Source organism: Dendrobates tinctorius, unplaced genomic scaffold (genome assembly GCF_039654945.1).
Source record: "Dendrobates tinctorius isolate UK_male_01 unplaced genomic scaffold, ASM3965494v1 ptg000063l, whole genome shotgun sequence".
In the NCBI taxonomy this organism is placed as follows: Eukaryota; Metazoa; Chordata; class Amphibia; order Anura; family Dendrobatidae; genus Dendrobates; species Dendrobates tinctorius.
In genome coordinates, this window is record NW_027361731.1 from 23,103,600 (window position 1) to 23,125,966 (window position 22,367).

Here is a 22,367-nt window from a genome sequence, read left to right on the forward strand (position 1 = left end):
GAGGAGTGGTACTGTGCCGTGTATATAGAGGATAGGAGGAGTGGTACTGTGCAGTGTATATATAAAGGAGGAGTGGTACTGTGCAGTGCATATATACAGGACAGGAAGAGTGGTACTGTGCAGTGTATATATACAGGACAGGAAGAGTGGTACTGTGCCGTGTATATAGAGGATAGGAGGAGTGGTACTGTGCCGTGTATATAGAGGATAGGAGGAGTGGTACTGTGCAGTGTATATATACAGGACAGGAGGAGTGGTACTGTGCAGTGTATATATACAGGAAGAGTGGTACTGCAAAATGTATATATACAGGAGGAGTGGTACTGTGCAGTGTATATATACAGGACAGGAGGAGTGGTACTGTGCAGTATATATATACAGGACAGGAGGAGTTGTACTGTGCAGTGTATATATACAGGACAGGAGGAGTGGTACTGTGCAGTGTATATATACAGGAGGAGTGGTACTGTGCAGTGTATATATACTGGACAGGAGGAGTGGTACTGTGCAGTGTATATAGCGGACAGGAGGAGTGGTACTGTGCAGTGTAGATATACAGGAGGAGTGTTACTGTGCAGTGTAAATATACTGGACAGGAGGAGTGATACTGTGCAGCGTATATAGCGGACAGGAGGAGTGGTACTGTGCAGTGTAGATATAAAGGACAGGAGGAGTGGTACTGTGCCGTGTATATAGAGGATAGGAGGAGTGGTACTGTGCAGTGTATATATAAAGGAGGAGTGGTACTGTGCAGTGTATATATACAGGACAGGAAGAGTGGTACTGTGCCGTGTATATAGAGGATAGGAGGAGTGGTACTGTGCCGTGTATATAGAGGATAGGAGGAGTGGTACTGTGCAGTGTATATATACAGGACAGGAGGAGTGGTACTGTGCAGTGTAGATATACAGGAGGAGTGGTACTGTGCAGTGTAAATATACTGGACAGGAGGAGTGATACTGTGCAGCGTATATATAAAGGAGGAGTGGTACTGTGCAGTGCATATATACAGGACAGGAAGAGTGGTACTGTGCAGTGTATATATACAGGACAGGAAGAGTGGTACTGTGCCGTGTATATAGAGGATAGGAGGAGTGGTACTGTGCCGTGTATATAGAGGATAGGAGGAGTGGTACTGTGCAGTGTATATATACAGGACAGGAGGAGTGGTACTGTGCAGTGTATATATACAGGAGGAGTGGTACTGTGCAGTGTATATAGAGGACAGGAGGAGTGGTACTGTGCAGTGTATATATACAGGAAGAGTGGTACTGTGCAGTGTATATATAGAGGACAGGAGGAGTGGTACTGTGCAGTGTATATATACAGAACAGGAGGAGTGGTACTGTGCAGTGTATATATACAGGAGGAGTGGTACTGTGCAGTGTATATATACAGGAGGAGTGGTACTGTGCAGTGTATATATACTGGACAGGAGGAGTGATACTGTGCAGTGTATATAGCGGACAGGAGGAGTGGTACTGTGCAGTGTAGATATACAGGACAGGAGGAGTGGTACTGTGCCGTTTATATAGAGGATAGGAGGAGTGGTACTGTGCAGTGCATATATACGGGACAGGAAGAGTGGTACTGTGCAGTGTATACAGGACAGGAGGAGTGGTACTGTGCAGTGTATATATACAGGACAGGAGGAGTGGTACTGTGCAGTGCATATATACAGGACAGGAGGAGTGGTACTGTGCAGTGTATATATACAGGATTGGTACTGTGCAGTGTATATATACAGGACAGGAGGAGTGGTAGTGTGCAGTGTATATATACAGGACAGGAGGAGTGGTACTGTGCAGTATATATATACAGGAGAGGAGGAGGGGTACTGTGCAGTGTATATATACAGGACAGGAGGAGTGGTACTGTGCAGTGTATATATACAGGAGGAGTGGTACTGTGCAGTGTATATATACAGGACAGGAGGAGTGGTACTGTGCAGTGTATATATACAGGACAGGAGGAGTGGACAGTCTCGGCAACAGTACCTCATATAACACCTTTTGCCAGATAAAATCATTAAGAAAGGTTGCAGGGTGATAGGCAGCAGATGCCAAATCTCACCTCACCACCTGAGCAGTCGTCTCCTCCATATGTCTCTGAACTAATCTCCCGATACCTTCCCTCAGACCCTCACGTAATCTCCGGTCCTCCCAAGACCTCCTTCTCTCCTTCTCACTTATTCGCTCCTCACCCAACCGCCTCCAAGACTTCTCCCGAATAGCCCCTATCTTCTGGAATTTTTTGCCCCAACACTTCCGACTATCAACCACACTCGGATCCTTCAGATGGAACCTGAAAACCCATCTCTTCAGGAAAGCCTACAGCCTGCAATGACCCCGCTGCCCCCTCACCACTACCGGAGATATCACCTCACCATCACCAGAGCTACCACCTCACCACTACCGGTGCTACCACTTCACTAATACTGGAGCTACCGCTTCACTGCCTTACCACTACCGGAGCTACCTCCTCACCATCACCAGAGCTACTACCTCATCGCTACCGGAGCTAACTCCTCACCATCACCGGAGCTACCACCTCACCACTACCGGAGCTATCGCCTCACCACTACCGGAGCTACCACCTCACCATCACTGGAGCTACCACCTCACCACTACCGGAGCTACCACCTCACCACTACCGGAGCTTCCGTCTCACCATCACTTGAGCTACCACCTCACCATCACCGGAGCTACCGCCTCATCATCACTCGAGCTACCACCTTACCATCGTCGGAGCTGCCTCCTCACCTCTACCGGAGCTACCACCTCACCACTACCCCAGCTACCGCCTCACCATCACTTGAGCTACCGCCTCACCATCACTCGAGCTACCACTAACCATCATCCGACATTCAGCGTCTCCCACTCACACACCACCTCCTCACCTCGCCCCCTATCTGTCCGAGTCCCACAAGGTTCAGTCCTTGGGCCCCTGCTGTTCTCTATTTACACCTTTGGCCTGGGACAGCTCATAGAATCTCATGGCTTTCAGTATCATCTCTACGCTGATGACACACAGATCTACATCTCTGGACCAGATATCACCTCCCTACTAACCAGAATCCCTCAATGTCTGTCCACTATTTCATCCTTCTTCTCTGCTAGATTTCTGAAACTCAACATGGACAAAACAGAATTCATCATCTTTCCCCCATCTCACGTGACCCCCCCTACGAACCTATCAATTACAGTAAATGACTGCCCACTTTCCCCAGTCCCACAAGCTCGCTGCCTCGGAGTAATCCTTGACGCTGATCTCTCCTTCAAACCACATATCCAAGCCCTTTCCACTTCCTGCCGACTTCAACTAAAAAATATTTCACGAATCCGTTCATTCCTCACCCATGAATCTGCAAAATCCCTAGTCCATGCCCTCATCATCTCTCGCCTTGACTACTGCAACCTCCTGCTCTGTAGCCTCCCCTCAAACACTCTCGCACCCCTCCAATCTATTCTAAACTCTGCTGCCCGACTAATCCACCTGTCCCCCCGCTATTCCCCAGCTTCTCCCCTCTGTCAATCCCTTCACTGGCTCCCAATTGCCCAGAGACTCCATTACAAAACCCTAACCATGACATACAAAGCCATCCACAACCTGTCTCCTCCATACATCTGTGACCTCGTCTCCCGGTACTTTCCCGCACGCAACCTCCGATCCTCACAAGATCTCCTTCTCTACTCCCCTCTTATCTACTCTTCCCACAATCACATACAAGATTTCTCTCGCGCATCACCCCTACTCTGGAACTCTCTACCACAACATATCAGACTTTCACCTACCATCGAAACCTTCAAAAAGAGCCTGAAGACCCACCTCTTCCGACAAGCCTATAACCTGCAGTAACCACCGATCGACCAAACCGCTGCATGACCAGCTCTACCCTCGCCTACTGTATTATCACCATCCCTTGTAGATTGTGAGCCCTCGCGGGCAGGGTCCTCTCTCCTCCTGTACCAGTTATGACTTGTATTGTTTAAGATTATTGTACTTGTTTTTACTATGTATACCCCTCCTTATATGTAAAGCGCCATGGAATAAATGGCGCTATAACAATAAATAATAATAATAATAATAATCCGAGCTGCCTCCTCACCTCTAATGGAGCTACCACCTCACCATTACTGGAGTTACTGCCCCACCATCACCGGAGCTACCGCCTCACCAACACTGGAGCTACCGCCTTACCATCACCGGAGCTACCACCTCACCATCACCGGAGCTACCACCTCACCACTACCGGAGCTACTACCTCACATCACCAGAGCAACCACCTCACCATCACCGGAGCTACCACCTCATCACTACCGGAGCTATCGCCTCACCATCACTGGAGCTACCACCTCACTGCTACCGGAGCTACCACCTCACCACTAACGGAGCTATCGCCTCACCACTACCGGAGCTACCACCTCACCATCACTGGATCTACCACCTCACCACTACCGGAGCTACCACCTCACCACTACCGGAGCTACCGCATCACCATCACTCGATCTACCACGTAACCATCATCGGAGCTGCCTCCTCACCTCTACCGGAGCTACTACCTCACCATTACTGGAGCTACCGCCTCACCTCAACCTTACTGGAGCTACCGCCTCACCATTACTGGAGCGACCACCTCACCAACACTGGAGCTACCGCCTTACCACTATTGGAGTTACCACCTCATCATCACCGGAGCTACCACCTCATCACTACTGGAGCTACCGCCTCACCAACACTGGAGCTACCGCCTTACCATCACCGGAGCTACCACCTCACCATCACCGGAGCTACCACCTCACCACTACCGGAGCTACTACCTCACCATCACCAGAGCTACCACCTCACCATCACCGGAGCTACCACCTCATCACTACCGGAGCTATCGCCTCACCATCACCGGAGCTACCACCTCACCACTAACGGAGCTATCGCCTCACCACTACCGGAGCTACCACCTCACCATCACCGGAGCTACCACCTCACCACTACCGGAGCTACCGCCTCACCACAACCGGGGCTACCACCTCTCCACCACCGGAGCTGCCACTTCACCACTACGGGAGCTACCGCCTCACCATCACTCGAGCTACCACCTAACCATCATCGGAGCTGCCTCCTCACCTCTACCGGAGCTACCACCTCACCATTACTGGAGCTACCACCTCACCATTACTGGAGCGACCACCTCACCAACACTGGAGCTACTGCCTTACCATCACCGGAACTACCACCTTACCATCACCAGAGCTACCACCTCACCACTACCGGAGCTACTACCTCACCACTACCGGAGCTACCACCTCACCACTACTGGAGCTACCACCTCACCACTACCGGAGCTATTGCCTCACCATCACTGGAGCTACCAACTCACCACTACCGGAGCTACCGCCTCACCAACACCGGAGTTACCGCCTCACCATCACTAGAGCTACCGCCTTAACACTACCGGAGCTACCTCCTCACCAACACTGGAGCTACCGCCTCACCATCACTAGGGTTACTGCCTCACCGCTACCGGAGCTAACTCCTCACCATCACCGGAGCTATCGCCTCACCACTACCGGAGCTACGACCTCACCATCACTGGATGTACCACCTCACCACTACCGGAGCTACCACCTCACCACTACCGGAGCTATCGCCTCACCATCACTGGAGCTACCACCTCACCACTACCGGAGCTACCGCCTCACCAACACCGGAGCTACCGCCTCACCATCACTAGAGCTACCGCCTTACCACTACCGGAGCTACCTCCTTACCAACACTGGAGCTACCGCCTCACCATCACTAAAGTTACTGCCTCACCGCTACCGGAGATAACTCCTCACCATCACGGGAGCTATCGCCTCACCACTACCGGAGCTACCACCTCACCATCACTGGATCTACCACCTCACCACTACCGGAGCTACCACCTCACCACTACCGGAGCTACCGCATCACCATCACTCGAGCTACCACCTAACCATCATCGGAGCTGCCTCCTCACCTCTACCGGAGCTACCACCTCACCATTACTGGAGCTACCGCCTCACCTCACCATTACTGGAGCTACCGCCTCACCATTACTGGAGCTACCGCCTTACCACTATTGGAGTTACCACCTCATCATCATCGGAGCTACCGCCTCATCACTACTGGAGCTACCGCCTCACCAACACTGGAGCTACCGCCTTACCATCACCGGAGCTACCACCTCACCATCACCGGAGCTACCACCTCACCACTACCGGAGCTACTACCTCACCACTACCGGAGCTACCACCTCACCATCACCGGAGCTACAACCTCACCACTACCGGAGCTATCGCCTCACCATCACTGGAGCTACCGCCTCACCGCTACCGGAGCTACCACCTCACCACTACCGGAGCTACCGCATCACCATCACTCGAGCTACCACCTAACCATCATCGGAGCTGCCTCCTCAGCTCTACCGGAGCTACCACCTCACCATTACTGGAGCTACCGCCTCACCATTACTGGAGCGACCACCTCACCAACACTGGAGCTACCGCCTTACCACTTTTGGAGTTACCACCTCATCATCACCGGAGCTACCGCCTCATCACTATTGGAGCTACCGCCTCACCAACACTGGAGCTACCGCCTCACCAACACTGGAGCTACCGCCTTACCATCACCGGAGCTACCACCTCGCCATCACCGGAGCTACCACCTCACCACTACCCGAGCTACTACCTCACCACTACCGGAGCTACCACCTCACCATCACCGGAGCTACCACCTCACCACTACCGGAGCTATCGCCTCACCATCACTGGAGCTACTGCCTCACCGCTACCGGAGCTACCAGCTAACCATCACCGGAGCTACTACCTCACCACTACCGGAGATACCGCCTCACCAACACCAGAGCTACCGCCTCACCATCACTAGAGCTACCGCCTTACCACTACCGGAGCTACCTCCTCACCAACACTGGAGCTACCGCCTCACCATCACTAGAGCTACTGCCTCACCGCTACCGGAGCTAACTCCTCACCATCACCGGAGCTACCATCTCACCATCACTGGATCTACCACCTCACCACTACCGGAGCTACCGCCTCACCATCACTCGAGCTACCATCTAACCATCATCGGAGCTGCCTCCTCACCTCAACCGGAGCTACCGCCTCACCATTACTGGAGCTACCGCCTCACCAACACTGGAGCTACCTCCTGACCTCTACCGGAGCTACCACCTCACCATTACTGGAGCTACCGCCTCACCATTACTGGAGCTACCTCCTCACCATTACTGGAGCTAGCTCCTCACCATTACTGGAGCTACCTCCTCACCATTAATGGAGCTACCTCCTCACCATTACTGGAGCTACCTCCTCACCTCTACCGGAGCTACCTCCTCACCATTACTGGAGCTACCTCCTCACCATTACTGGAGCTACCGCCTCACCATTACTGGAGCTACCTCCTCACCATTACTGGAGCTACCACCTCACCATTACTGGAGCTACCGCCTCACCATTACTGGAGCTACCTCCTCACCATTAATGGAGCTACCTCCTCACCATTACTGGAGCTACCTCCTCACCTCTACCGGAGCTACCTCCTCACCATTACTGGAGCTACCGCCTCACCATTACTGGAGCTACCGCCTCACCATTACTGGAGCTACCGCCTCACCATTACTGGAGCTACCGCCTCACCATTACTGGAGCTACCGCCTCACCATCACCGGAGCTACCACCTCACCATTACTGGAGCTACCGCCTCACCATTACTGGAGCTACCTCCTCACCATTACTGGAACTACCTCCTCACCATTAATGGAGCTACCTCCTCACCATTACTTGAGCTACCTCCTCACCTCTACCGGAGCTACCTCCTCACCATTAATGGAGCTACCTCCTCACCATTACTTGAGCTACCTCCTCACCTCTACCGGAGCTACCTCCTCACCATTACTGGAGCTACCTCCTCACCATTACTGGAGCTACCACCTCACCATTACTGGAGCTACCGCCTCACCATTACTGGAGCTACCGCCTCACCATCACCGGAGCTACCACCTCACCATTACTGGAGCTACCGCCTCACCATTACTGGAGCTACCTCCTCACCATTACTGGAGCTACCTCCTCACCATTACTGGAGCTACCTCCGCACCATTACTGGAGCTACCTCCTCACCATTACTGGAGCTACCTCCTCACCTCTACCGGAGCTACCTCCTCACCATTAATGGAGCTACCTCCTCACCATTACTGGAGCTACCGCCTCACCATTACTGGAGCTACCACCTCACCATTACTGGAGCTACCGCCTCACCATTACTGGAGCTACCTCCTCACCTCTACCGGAGCTACCTCCTCACCATTAATGGAGCTACCTCCTCACCATTACTTGAGCTACCTCCTCACCTCTACCGGAGCTACCTCCTCACCATTAATGGAGCTACCACCTCACCATTACTGGAGCTACCGCCTCACCATTACTGGAGCTACCTACTCACCATTACTGGAGCTACCTCCTCACCATTAATGGAGCTACCTCCTCACCATTACTTGAGCTACCTCCTCACCTCTACCGGAGCTACCTCCTCACCATTAATGGAGCTACCTCCTCACCATTACTTGAGCTACCTCCTCACCTCTACCGGAGCTACCTCCTCACCATTACTGGAGCTACCTCCTCACCATTACTGGAGCTACCACCTCACCATTACTGGAGCTACCGCCTCACCATTACTGGAGCTACCGCCTCACCATCACCGGAGCTACCACCTCACCATTACTGGAGCTACCGCCTCACCATTACTGGAGCTACCTCCTCACCATTACTGGAGCTACCGCCTCACCATTACTGGAGCTACCTCCGCACCATTACTGGAGCTACCTCCTCACCATTACTGGAGCTACCTCCTCACCTCTACCGGAGCTACCTCCTCAACATTAATGGAGCTACCTCCTCACCATTACTGGAGCTACCGCCTCACCATTACTGGAGCTACCGCCTTACCATTACTGGAGCTACCGCCTCACCATTACTGGAGCTACCTCCTCACCATTAATGGAGCTACCTCCTCACCATTATTGGAGCTACCTCCTCACCTCTACCGGAGCTACCTCCTCACCATTACTGGAGCTACCGCCTCACCATTACTGGAGCTACCGCCTCACCATTACTGGAGCTACCTCCTCACCATTACTGGAGCTACCGCCTCACCATTACTGGAGCTACCTCCTCACCATTACTGGATTACTGGAGCTACCGCCTCACCATTACTGGAGCTACCTCCTCACCATTACTGGAGCTACCTCCTCACCTCTACCGGAGCTACCTCCTCACCATTAATGGAGCTACCTCCTCACCATTACTTGAGCTACCTCCTCACCTCTACCGGAGCTACCTCCTCACCATTAATGGAGCTACCTCCTCACCATTACTTGAGCTACCTCCTCACCTCTACCGGAGCTACCTCCTCACCATTACCGGAGCTACCGCCTCACCATTACTGGAGCTACCGCCTCACCATTACTGGAGCTACCGCCTCACCATCACCGGAGCTACCACCTCACCATTACCGGAGCTACCGCCTCACCATTACTGGAGCTACCTCCTCACCAATACTGGAGCTACCTCCTCACCATTAATGGAGCTGCCTCCTCACCATTACTTGAGCTACCTCCTCACCTCTACCGGAGCTACCTCCTCACCATTACTTGAGCTACCTCCTCACCATTACTTGAGCTACCTCCTCACCTCTACCGGAGCTACCTCCTCACCATTACTGGAGCTACCACCTCACCATTACTGGAGCTACCGCCTCACCATCACCGGAGCTACCACCTCACCATTACTGGAGCTACCGCCTCACCATTACTGGAGCTACCTCCTCACCATTACTGGAGCTACCGCCTCACCATTACTGGAGCTACCTCCTCACCATTACTGGAGCTACCTCCTCACCATTACTGGAGCTACCTCTACCGGAGCTACCTCCTCACCATTAATGGAGCTACCTCCTCACCATTACTGGAGCTACCATCTCACCACTACCGGAGCTATCGCCTCAACAACACTGGAGCTACCGCCTTATCATCACCGGAGCGACCACCTCACCATCACCAGAGCTACCACCTCACCACTACCGGAGCTACTACCTCACCACTACCAGAGATACCACCTCACCACTACTGGAGCTACCACCTCACCACTACCGGAGCTATCGCCTCACCATCACTGGAGCTACCGCCTCACCATCACCGGAGCTACCACCTCACCATTACCGGAGCTACCGCCTCACCATTACTGGAGCTACCTCCTCACCATTACTGGAGCTACCGCCTCACCATTACTGGAGCTACCTCCTCACCATTACTGGAGCTACCTCCTCACCATTACTGGAGCTACCTCCTCACCTCTACCGGAGCTACCTCCTCACCATTAAAGGAGCTACCTCCTCACCATTACTGGAGCTACCACCTCACCACTACCGGAGCTATCGCCTCACCAACACTAGAGCTACCGCCTTATCATCACCGGAGCGACCACCTCACCATCACCAGAGCTACCACCTCACCACTACCGGAGCTACTACCCCACCACTACCGGAGCTACCACCTCACCACTACTGGAGCTACCACCTCACCACTACCGGAGCTATCGCCTCACCATCACTGGAGCTACCACCTCACCGCTACCGGAGCTAACTCCTCACCATCACCGAAGCTATCGCCTCACCACTACCGGAGCTACCACCTCACCATCACTGGATCTACCACCTCACCACTACCGGAGCTACCGCATCACCATCACTCGAGCTACCACCTAACCATCATCGGAGCTGCCTCCTCACCTCTACCAGAGCTACCACCTCACCATTACTGGAGCTACCGCCTCACCTCACCATTACTGGAGCTACCGCCTCACCATTACTGGATCGACCACCTCACCCACACTGGAGCTACCGCCTCATCACTACTGGAGCTACCGCCTTACCATCACCGGAGCTACCTACCTCACCATCACCGGAACTACCACCTCACCACTACCGGAGCTACTACCTCACCACTACCGGAGCTACCACCTCACCATCACCGGAGCTACCACCTCACCACTACCGGAGCTATCGCCTCACCATCACTGGAGCTTCCGCCTCACCGCTACCTGAGCTACCAGCTAACCATCACCGGAGCTACCACCTCACCACTACCGGAGATACCGCCTCACCAACACCAGAGCTACCGCCTCACCATCACTAGAGCTACCGCCTTACCACTACCGGAGCTACCTCCTCACCAACACTGGAGCTACCGCCTCACCATCACTAGAGCTACTGCCTCACCTCTACCGGAGCTAACTCCTCACCATCACTGGATCTACCGCCTCACCACTACTGGAGCTGCTGAAGCCCACCAACCTACTGTCTCCTTCCCCACCATCCTGTAGCATGTAAGCCCGAAAGGGCAGGGTCCTCTCTCCCCGCTGTATCAGTCTGTCATTGTTAGTTTACTGTCACTGATATCTGTAATTTGTATGTCACCCCTTCTCATGTACCGCACCATGGAATCAGTGGCGCTATAGAAATAAATAATATACAGTGCCAAAAAGTACCCCATATTCAGTGCCAGCTCGACTGCTGACATACCCGGATTCCCCAGGAGCAGTGCTTTCTCATGGATATTAATGAGCCATAAATATAATATCATGGGATGTAATAGCTTTATACATTATTGTAATGTAATGTAATCTGATAGGATGGAATTAATTATGTGTAATAATATAATATATGTGATATCAGATGACGTCATGGCCCACCACTGGCCCTCAGTATTACTATGACATAATCACGTCACTTTGCTGCCACCTAGCTGTCAGACCTGGGCAAGCTCCTGATATTATTATGGGAAGCCTCGCGCATGCGTAGAGGAAATAGAGCGCTGTGTTGCGGGTCGTCACCGCCGTTGGAATCCTGTGGAGCGCTGGTTGCGCAGGCGCAGTGACGTCCAGCATGGAGGAGCGCTTGTTGCGCAGGCGCAGTGACGTCCAGCATGGAGGATCTGCTGAGGAAGGAGCTGAGCTTGTCCCGGGTGCAGCCGTCCGGTCACAGCGGGGGCGGCTGCATCAGTCAGGGCCGGAGCTATGACACCGACCGCGGCTGCCTCTACGTCAAGTACAACCACAAGGCCGAGGTTATAAGAGCCTGCACTGTATATAGGGGTTATATACTGTATATAAGGGACTGATTGTCAGTCTGTCTCCACTGAGCGGCGCTACAACCCCGGGGCTGTACTGATCATGGGGGTCTCATCCCTGGTATTAGTGAGGTTCTCTGTCCCGGGGTCTGTACTGATCATGGGGGTCTCATCCCTGGTATTAGTGAGGTTCTCTGTCCCGGGGTCTGTACTGATCATGGGGGTCTCATCCCTGTTATTAGTGAGGTTCTCTGTGCCCGGGGTCTGTACTGATCATGGGGGTCTCATCCCTGGTATTAGTGAGGTTCTCTGTGTCCCGGGGTCTGTACTGATCATGGGGGTCTCATCCCTGGTATTAGTGAGGTTCTCTGTGTCCCGGGGTCTGTACTGATCATGGGGGTCTCATCCCTGGTATTAGTGAGGCTCTCTGTGTCCCGGGGTCTGTACTGATCATGGGGGTCTCATCCCTGGTATTAGTGAGGTTCTCTGTGCCCCGGGGTCTGTACTGATCATGGGGGTCTCATCCCTGGTATTAGTGAGGTTCTCTGTGCCCCGGGGTCTGTACTGATCATGAGGGTCTCATCCCTGTTATTAGTGAGGTTCTCTAGGCCCTGGGGTCTGTACTGATCATGGGGGTCTCATCCCTGGTATTAGTGAGGTTCTCTGGGCCCCGGGGTCTGTACTGATCATGGGGGTCTCATCCATGGTATTAGTGAGGTTCTCTGTGCCCCGGGGTCTGTACTGATCATGGGGGTCTCATCCCTGGTATTAGTGAGGTTCTCTGTGCCCCGGGGTCTGTACTGATCATGGGGGTCTCATCCCTGGTATTAGTGAGGTTCTCTGGGCCCCGGGGTCTGTACTGATCATGTGGGTCTCATCCCTGGTATTAGTGAGGTTCTCTGGGCCCCGGGGTCTGTACTGATCATGGGGGTCTCATCCCTGGTATTAGTGAGGTTCTCTATGCCCCGGGGCTGTACTGATCATGGGGGTCTCTTCCCTGGTATTAGTGAGGTTCTCTGTGTCCCGGGGTCTGTACTGATCATGGGGGTCTCATCCCTGTTATTAGTGAGGTTCTCTGTGTCCCGGGGTCTGTACTGATCATGGGGGTCTCATCCCTGGTATTAGTGAGGCTCTCTGTGTCCCGGGGTCTGTACTGATCATGGGGGTCTCATCCCTGGTATTAGTGAGGTTCTCTGGGCCCTGGGGTCTGTACTGATCATGGGTGTCTCATCCCTGGTATTAGTGAGGTTCTCTGTGTCCCGGGGTCTGTACTGATCATGGGGGTCTCATCCCTGTTATTAGTGAGGTTCTCTGTGTCCCGGGGTCTGTACTGATCATGGGGGTCTCATCCCTGGTATTAGTGAGGCTCTCTGTGTCCCGGGGTCTGTACTGATCATGGGTGTCTCATCCCTGGTATTAGTGAGGTTCTCTGTGCCCCGGGGTCTGTACTGATCATGAGGGTCTCATCCCTGTTATTAGTGAGGTTCTCTAGGCCCTGGGGTCTGTACTGATCATGGGGGTCTCATCCCTGGTATTAGTGAGGTTCTCTGTGCCCCGGGGTCTGTACTGATCATGAGGGTCTCATCCCTGTTATTAGTGAGGTTCTCTAGGCCCTGGGGTCTGTACTGATCATGGGGGTCTCATCCCTGGTATTAGTGAGGTTCTCTGGGCCCCGGGGTCTGTACTGATCATGGGGGTCTCATCCCTGGTATTAGTGAGGTTCTCTGGGCCCCGGGGTCTGTACTGATCATGGGGGTCTCATCCCTGGTATTAGTGAGGTTCTCTGGGCCCCGGGGTCTGTACTGATCATGGGGGTCTCATCCCTGGTATTAGTGAGGTTCTCTGGGCCCGGGGTCTGTACTGATCATGGGGGTCTCATCCCTGGTATTAGTGAGGTTCTCTGTGCCCCGGGGCTGTACTGATCATGGGGGTCTCTTCCCTGGTATTAGTGAGGTTCTCTGTGTCCCGGGGTCTGTACTGATCATGGAGGTCTCATCCCTGGTATTAGTGAGGTTCTCTGTGTCCCGGGGTCTTTACTGATCATGGGGGTCTCATCCCTGGTATTAGTGAGGCTCTCTGTGTCCCGGGGTCTGTACAGATCATGGGGTCTCATCCCTGGTATTAGTGAGGTTCTCTGGGCCCCGGGGTCTGTACTGATCATGGGGGTCTCATCCCTGGTATTAGTGAGGTTCTCTGTGCCCCGGGGTCTGTACTGATCATGAGGGTCTCATCCCTGTTATTAGTGAGGTTCTCTGGGCCCCGGGGTCTGTACTGATCATGGGGATCGCATCCCTGGTATTAGTGAGGTTCTCTGGGCCCCGGGGTCTGTACTGATCATGGAGGTCTCATCCCTGGTATTAGTGAGGTTCTCTGGGCCCCGGGGCTGTACTGATCATGGGGGTCTCATCCCTGGTATTAGTGAGGTTCTCTGTGCCCCTGGGTCTGTACTGATCATGAGGGTCTCATCCCTGTTATTAGTGAGGTTCTCTGTGCCCCGGGACTGTACTGTTTATGGGGGTCTCATCCCTGGTATTAGTGAGGCTCTCTGTGTCCCGGGGTCTGTACTGATCATGGGGGTCTCATCCCTGGTATTAGTGAGGTTCTCTGGGCCCTGGGGTCTGTACTGATCATGGGTGTCTCATCCCTGGTATTAGTGAGGTTCTCTGTGCCCCGGGGTCTGTACTGATCATGAGGGTCTCATCCCTGTTATTAGTGAGGTTCTCTGGGCCCTGGGGTCTGTACTGATCATGGGGGTCTCATCCCTGGTATTAGTGAGGTTCTCTGGGCCCCGGGGTCTGTACTGATCATGGGGGTCACATCCCTGGTATTAGTGAGGTTCTCTGGGCCCCGGGGTCTGTACTGATCATGGGGGTCACATCCCTGGTATTAGTGAGGTTCTCTGGGCCCCGGGGTCTGTACTGATCATGGGGGTCTCATCCCTGGTATTAGTGAGGTTCTCTGGGCCCCGGGGCTGTACTGATCATGGGGGTCTCATCCCTGGTATTAGTGAGGTTCTCTGTGCCCCGGGGTCTGTACTGATCATGAGGGTCTCATCCCTGTTATTAGTGAGGTTCTCTGTGTCCCGGGGTCTTAACTGATCATGGGGGTCTCATCCCTGGTATTAGTGAGGTTCTCTGTGCCCCGGGGCTGTACTGATCATGGGGGTCTCATCCCTGTTATTAGTGAGGGTCTCTGTGTCCCGGGGCTGTACTGATCATGGGGGTCCCATCCCTGGTATTAGTGAGGTTCTCTGTACCCCGGGGGTCTGTACTGATCATGGGGGTCCCATCCCTGGTATTAGTGAGGTTCTCTGTGCCCCGGGGCTGTACTGATCATGGGGGTCTCATCCCTGGTATTAGTGAGGTTCTCTATGCCCCGGGGCTGTACTGATCATGGGCGTCTCATCCCTGGTATTAGTGAGGTTCTCTGGGCCCCGGGGTCTGTACTGATCATGGGCGTCTCTTCCCTGGTATTAGTGAGGTTCTCTGTGTCCCGGGGTCTGTACTGATCATGGGGGTCTCATCCCTGGTATTAGTGAGGCTCTCTGTGTCCCGGGGTCTGTACTGATCATGGGTGTCTCATCCCTGGTATTAGTGAGGTTCTCTGTGCCCCGGGGTCTGTACTGATCATGAGGGTCTCATCCCTGTTATTAGTGAGGTTCTCTAGGCCCTGGGGTCTGTACTGATCATGGGGGTCTCATCCCTGGTATTAGTGAGGTTCTCTGGGCCCCGGGGTCTGTACTGATCATGGGGGTCTCATCCCTGGTATTAGTGAGGTTCTCTGGGCCCCGGGGTCTGTACTGATCATGGGGGTCTCATCCCTGGTATTAGTGAGGTTCTCTGGGCCCCGGGGCTGTACTGATCATGGGGGTCTCATCCCTGGTATTAGTGAGGTTCTCTGTGCCCCGGGTCTGTACTGATCATGAGGGTCTCATCCCTGTTATTAGTGAGGTTCTCTGTGTCCCGGGGTCTTTACTGATCATGGGGGTCTCATCCCTGGTATTAGTGAGGTTCTCTGTGCCCCGGGCTGTACTGATCATGGGGGTCCCATCCCTGGTTTTAATGAGGTTCTCTGTGCCCCGGGGACTGTACTGATCATGGGGGTCTCATCCCTGGTTTTAATGAGGTTCTCTGTGCCCCGGGGACTGTACTGATCATGGGGGTCTCATCCCTGGTATTAGTGAGGTTCTCTGGGCCCCGGGGTCTGTACTGATCATGGGGGTCTCATCCCTGGTATTAGTGAGGTTCTCTGGGCCCGGGGTCTGTACTGATCATGGGGGTCTCATCCCTGGTATTAGTGAGGTTCTCTGTGCCCCGGGGCTGTACTGATCATGGGGGTCTCTTCCCTGGTATTAGTGAGGTTCTCTGTGTCCCGGGGTCTGTACTGATCATGGAGGTCTCATCCCTGGTATTAGTGAGGTTCTCTGTGTCCCGGGGTCTTTACTGATCATGGGGGTCTCATCCCTGGTATTAGTGAGGCTCTCTGTGTCCCGGGGTCTGTACAGATCATGGGGTCTCATCCCTGGTATTAGTGAGGTTCTCTGGGCCCCGGGGTCTGTACTGATCATGGGGGTCTCATCCCTGGTATTAGTGAGGTTCTCTGTGCCCCGGGGTCTGTACTGATCATGAGGGTTTCATCCCTGTTATTAGTGAGGTTCTCTGGGCCCCGGGGTCTGTACTGATCATGGGGATCTCATCCCTGGTATTAGTGAGGTTCTCTGGGCCCCGGGGTCTGTACTGATCATGGAGGTCTCATCCCTGGTATTAGTGAGGTTCTCTGTGCCCCTGGGTCTGTACTGATCATGAGGGTCTCATCCCTGTTATTAGTGAGGTTCTCTGTGCCCCGGGACTGTACTGATTATGGGGGTCTCATCCCTGGTATTAGTGAGGCTCTCTGTGTCCCGGGGTCTGTACTGATCATGGGGGTCTCATCCCTGGTGTTAGTGAGGTTCTCTGGGCCCTGGGGTCTGTACTGATCATGGGTGTCTCATCCCTGGTATTAGTGAGGTTCTCTGTGCCCCGGGGTCTGTACTGATCATGAGGGTCTCATCCCTGTTATTAGTGAGGTTATCTGGGCCCTGGGGTCTGTACTGATCATGGGGGTCTCATCCCTGGTATTAGTGAGGTTCCCTGGGCCCCGGGGTCTGTACTGATCATGGGGGTCACATCCCTGGTATTAGTGAGGTTCTCTGGGCCCCAGGGTCTGTACTGATCATGGGGGTCACATCCCTGGTATTAGTGAGGTTCTCTGGGCCCCGGGGTCTGTACTGATCATGGGGGTTTCATCCCTGGTATTAGTGAGGTTCTCTGGGCCCCGGGGCTGTACTGATCATGGGGGTCTCATCCCTGGTATTAGTGAGGTTCTCTGTGCCCCGGGGTCTGTACTGATCATGAGGGTCTCATCCCTGTTATTAGTGAGGTTCTCTGTGTCCCGGGGTCTTAACTGATCATGGGGGTCTCATCCCTGGTATTAGTGAGGTTCTCTGTGCCCCGGGGCTGTACTGATCATGGGGGTCTCATCCCTGTTATTAGTGAGGGTCTCTGTGTCCCGGGGCTGTACTGATCATGGGGGTCCCATCCCTGGTATTAGTGAGGTTCTCTGTACCCCGGGGGTCTGTACTGATCATGGGGGTCTCATCCCTGGTATTAGTGAGGTTCTCTGGGCCCCGGGGTCTGTACTGATCATGGGGGTCTCATTCCTGGTATTAGTGAGGTTCTCTGGGCCCCGGGGTCTGTACTGATCATGGGGGTCTCATCCCTGGTATTAGTGAGGTTCTCTGTGCCCCGGGGCTGTACTGATTATGGGGGTCTCTTCCCTGGTATTAGTGAGGTTCTCTGTGTCCCGGGGTCTGTACTGATCATGGGGGTCTCATCCCTGGTATTAGTGAGGTTCTCTGTGTCCCGGGGTCTTTACTGATCATGGGGGTCTCATCCCTGGTATTGGTGAGGCTCTGTGTCCCGGGGTCTGTACAGATCATGGGGGTCTCATCCCTGGTATTAGTGAGGTTCTCTGGGCCCCGGGGTCTGTACTGATCATGGGGGTCTCATCCCTGGTATTAGTGAGGTTCTCTGTGCCCCGGGGTCTGTACTGATCATGAGGGTCTAATCCCTGTTATTAGTGAGGTTCTCTGGGCCCCGGGGTCTGTACTGATCATGGGGGTCTCATCCCTGGTATTAGTGAGGTTCTCTGGGCCCCGGGGTCTGTACTGATCATGGAGGTCTCATCCCTGGTATTAGTGAGGTTCTCTGGGCCCCGGGGCTGTACTGATCATGGGGGTCTCATCCCTGGTATTAGTGAGGTTCTCTGTGCCCCGGGGTCTGTACTGATCATGAGGGTCTCATCCCTGTTATTAGTGAGGTTCTCTGTGCCCCGGGACTGTACTGATCATGGGGGTCTCATCCCTGGTATTAGTGAGGTTCTCTGTGTCCCGGGGTCTGTACTGATCATGGGGGTCTCATCCCTGGTATTAGTGAGGTTCTCTGTGTCCCGGGGTCTGTACTGATCATGGGGGTCTCATCCCTGGTATTAGTGAGGCTCTCTGTGTCCCGGGGTCTGTACTGATCATGGGGGTCTCATCCCTGGTATTAGTGAGGTTCTCTGGGCCCTGGGGTCTGTACTGATCATGGGTGTCTCATCCCTGGTATTAGTGAGGTTCTCTGTGCCCCGGGGTCTGTACTGATCATGAGGGTCTCATCCCTGTTATTAGTGAGGTTCTCTAGGCCCTGGGGTCTGTACTGATCATGGGGGTCTCATCCCTGGTATTAGTGAGGTTCTCTGGGCCCCGGGGTCTGTACTGATCATGGGGGTCTCATCCCTGGTATTAGTGAGGTTCTCTGGGCCCCGGGGTCTGTACTGATCATGGGGGTCTCATCCCTGGTATTAGTGAGGTTCTCTGGGCCCCGGGGCTGTACTGATCATGGGGGTCTCATCCCTGGTATTAGTGAGGTTCTCTGTGCCCCGGGTCTGTACTGATCATGAGGGTCTCATCCCTGTTATTAGTGAGGTTCTCTGTGTCCCGGGGTCTTTACTGATCATGGGGGTCTCATCCCTGGTATTAGTGAGGTTCTCTGTGCCCCAGGCTGTACTGATCATGGGGGTCCCATCCCTGGTTTTAATGAGGTTCTCTGTGCCCCGGGGTCTGTACTGATCATGGGGGTCTCATCCCTGGTATTAGTGAGGTTCTCTGGGCCCCGGGGTCTGTACTGATCATGGGGGTCTCATCCCTGGTATTAGTGAGGTTCTCTCGGCCCGGGGTCTGTACTGATCATGGGGGTCTCATCCCTGGTATTAGTGAGGTTCTCTGTGCCCCGGGGCTGTACTGATCATGGGGGTCTCTTCCCTGGTATTAGTGAGGTTCTCTGTGTCCCGGGGTCTGTACTGATCATGGAGGTCTCATCCCTGGTATTAGTGAGGTTCTCTGTGTCCCGGGGTCTTTACTGATCATGGGGGTCTCATCCCTGGTATTAGTGAGGCTCTCTGTGTCCCGGGGTATGTACAGATCATGGGGTCTCATCCCTGGTATTAGTGAGGTTCTCTGGGCCCCGGGGTCTGTACTGATCATGGGGGTCTCATCCCTGGTATTAGTGAGGTTCTCTGTGCCCCGGGGTCTGTACTGATCATGATGGTCTCATCCCTGTTATTAGTGAGGTTCTCTGGGCCCCGGGGTCTGTACTGATCATGGGGATCTCATCCCTGGTATTAGTGAGGTTCTCTGGGCCCCGGGGTCTGTACTGATCATGGAGGTCTCATCCCTGGTATTAGTGAGGTTCTCTGGGCCCCGGGGCTGTACTGATCATGGGGGTCTCATCCCTGGTATTAGTGAGGTTCTCTGTGCCCCTGGGTCTGTACTGATCATGAGGGTCTCATCCCTGTTATTAGTGAGGTTCTCTGTGCCCCGGGACTGTACTGATTATGGGGGTCTCATCCCTGGTATTAGTGAGGCTCTCTGTGTCCCGGGGTCTGTACTGATCATGGGGGTCTCATCCCTGGTATTAGTGAGGTTCTCTGGGCCCTGGGGTCTGTACTGATCATGGGTGTCTCATCCCTGGTATTAGTGAGGTTCTCTGTGCCCCGGGGTCTGTACTGATCATGAGGGTCTCATCCCTGTTATTAGTGAGGTTCTCTGGGCCCTGGGGTCTGTACTGATCATGGGGGTCTCATCCCTGGTATTAGTGAGGTTCTCTGGGCCCCGGGGTCTGTACTGATCATGGGGGTCACATCCCTGGTATTAGTGAGGTTCTCTGGGCCCCGGGGTCTGTACTGATCATGGGGGTCACATCCCTGGTATTAGTGAGGTTCTCTGGGCCCCGGGGTCTGTACTGATCATGGGGGTCTCATCCCTGGTATTAGTGAGGTTCTCTGGGCCCCGGGGTCTTAACTGATCATGGGGGTCTCATCCCTGGTATTAGTGAGGTTCTCTGTGCCCCGGGGCTGTACTGATCATGGGGGTCTCATCCCTGTTATTAGTGAGGGTCTCTGTGTCCCGGGGCTGTACTGATCATGGGGGTCCCATCCCTGGTATTAGTGAGGTTCTCTGTACCCCGGGGGTCTGTACTGATCATGGGGGTCTCATCCCTGGTATTAGTGAGGTTCTCTGGGCCCCGGGGTCTGTACTGATCATGGGGGTCTCATCCCTGGTATTAGTGAGGTTCTCTGGGCCCCGGGGTCTGTACTGATCATGGGGGTCTCATCCCTGGTATTAGTGAGGTTCTCTGTGCCCCGGGGCTGTACTGATTATGGGGGTCTCTTCCCTGGTATTAGTGAGGTTCTCTGTGTCCCGGGGTCTGTACTGATCATGGGGGTCTCATCCCTGGTATTAGTGAGGTTCTCTGTGTCCCGGGGTCTTTACTGATCATGGGGGTCTCATCCCTGGTATTGGTGAGGCTCTGTGTCCCGGGGTCTGTACAGATCATGGGGGTCTCATCCCTGGTATTAGTGAGGTTCTCTGGGCCCCGGGGTCTGTACTGATCATGAGGGTCTAATCCCTGTTATTAGTGAGGTTCTCTGGGCCCCGGGGTCTGTACTGATCATGGGGGTCTCATCCCTGGTATTAGTGAGGTTCTCTGGGCCCCGGGGTCTGTACTGATCATGGAGGTCTCATCCCTGGTATTAGTGAGGTTCTCTGGGCCCCGGGGCTGTACTGATCATGGGGGTCTCATCCCTGGTATTAGTGAGGTTCTCTGTGCCCCGGGGTCTGTACTGATCATGAGGGTCTCATCCCTGTTATTAGTGAGGTTCTCTGTGCCCCGGGACTGTACTGATCATGGGGGTCTCATCCCTGGTATTAGTGAGGTTCTCTGTGTCCCGGGGTCTGTACTGATCATGGGGGTCTCATCCCTGGTATTAGTGAGGTTCTCTGTGTCCCGGGGTCTGTACTGATCATGGGGGTCTCATCCCTGGTATTAGTGAGGCTCTCTGTGTCCCGGGGTCTGTACTGATCATGGGGGTCTCATCCCTGGTATTAGTGAGGTTCTCTGGGCCCCGGGGTCTGTACTGAACATGGGGGTCTCATCCCTGGTATTAGTGAGGTTCTCTGTGCCCCGGGGTCTGTACTGATCATGAGGGTCTCATCCCTGTTATTAGTGAGGTTCTCTGTGCCCCGGGGCTGTACTGATCATGGGGGTCTCATCCCTGGTATTAGTGAGGTTCTCTGTCCCGGGGTCTGTACTGATCATGGGGGTCTCATCCCTGGTATTAGTGAGGTTCTCTGTGTCCCGGGCTGTGTACTGATCATGGGGGTCTCATCCCTGGTATTAGTGAGGGTCTCTGTGCCCCGGGGTCTCTACTGATCATGGGGGTCTCATCCCTGGTATTAGTGAGGTTCTCTGTGCCCTGGGGTCTGTACTGATCATGGGGGTCTCATCCCTATTATTAATGAGGGTCTCTGTGCCCCGGGGATGTACTGATCATGGGGGTCTCATCCCTGGTATTAGTGAGGTTCTCTGTGTCCCGGGGTCTGTACTGATCATGGGGGTCTCATCCCTGGTATTAGTGAGGTTCTCTGTGTCCCGCGGCTGTACTGATCATGGGGGTCCCATCCCTGGTATTAGTGAGGTTCTCTGTGCCCCGGGGCTGTACTGATCATGGGGGTCCCCTCCCTGGTATTAGTGAGGTTCTCTCGGTCCCGGGGTCTGTACTGATCATGGGGGGTCTCATCCCTGGTATTAGTGATGGTCTCGGCCCCAGGGCTGTACTG

The 22,367-nt window shown here is 54.1% G+C and overlaps 1 protein-coding gene across 2 annotated transcripts in view; it reads left to right on the forward strand.

Annotated features, from left to right (window-relative positions):
* Positions 1-22,367, forward strand: part of LOC141093993 (ketosamine-3-kinase-like) — a 71,067-nt gene that overhangs the window by 21,318 nt on the left and 27,382 nt on the right. Inside the window, exon 1 of one of the 2 annotated variants that reach the window (XM_073579667.1) lies at positions 11,929-12,169. The exons of the other annotated variant lie outside the window; for it this stretch is intronic. Within the exon in view, the coding sequence (XP_073435768.1) occupies positions 12,029-12,169 (141 nt within the window). The 5' untranslated portion in view covers positions 11,929-12,028. Of the gene's footprint in view, positions 1-11,928; positions 12,170-22,367 lie in introns of those variants that run through there. 2 annotated transcript variants of the gene reach the window in all.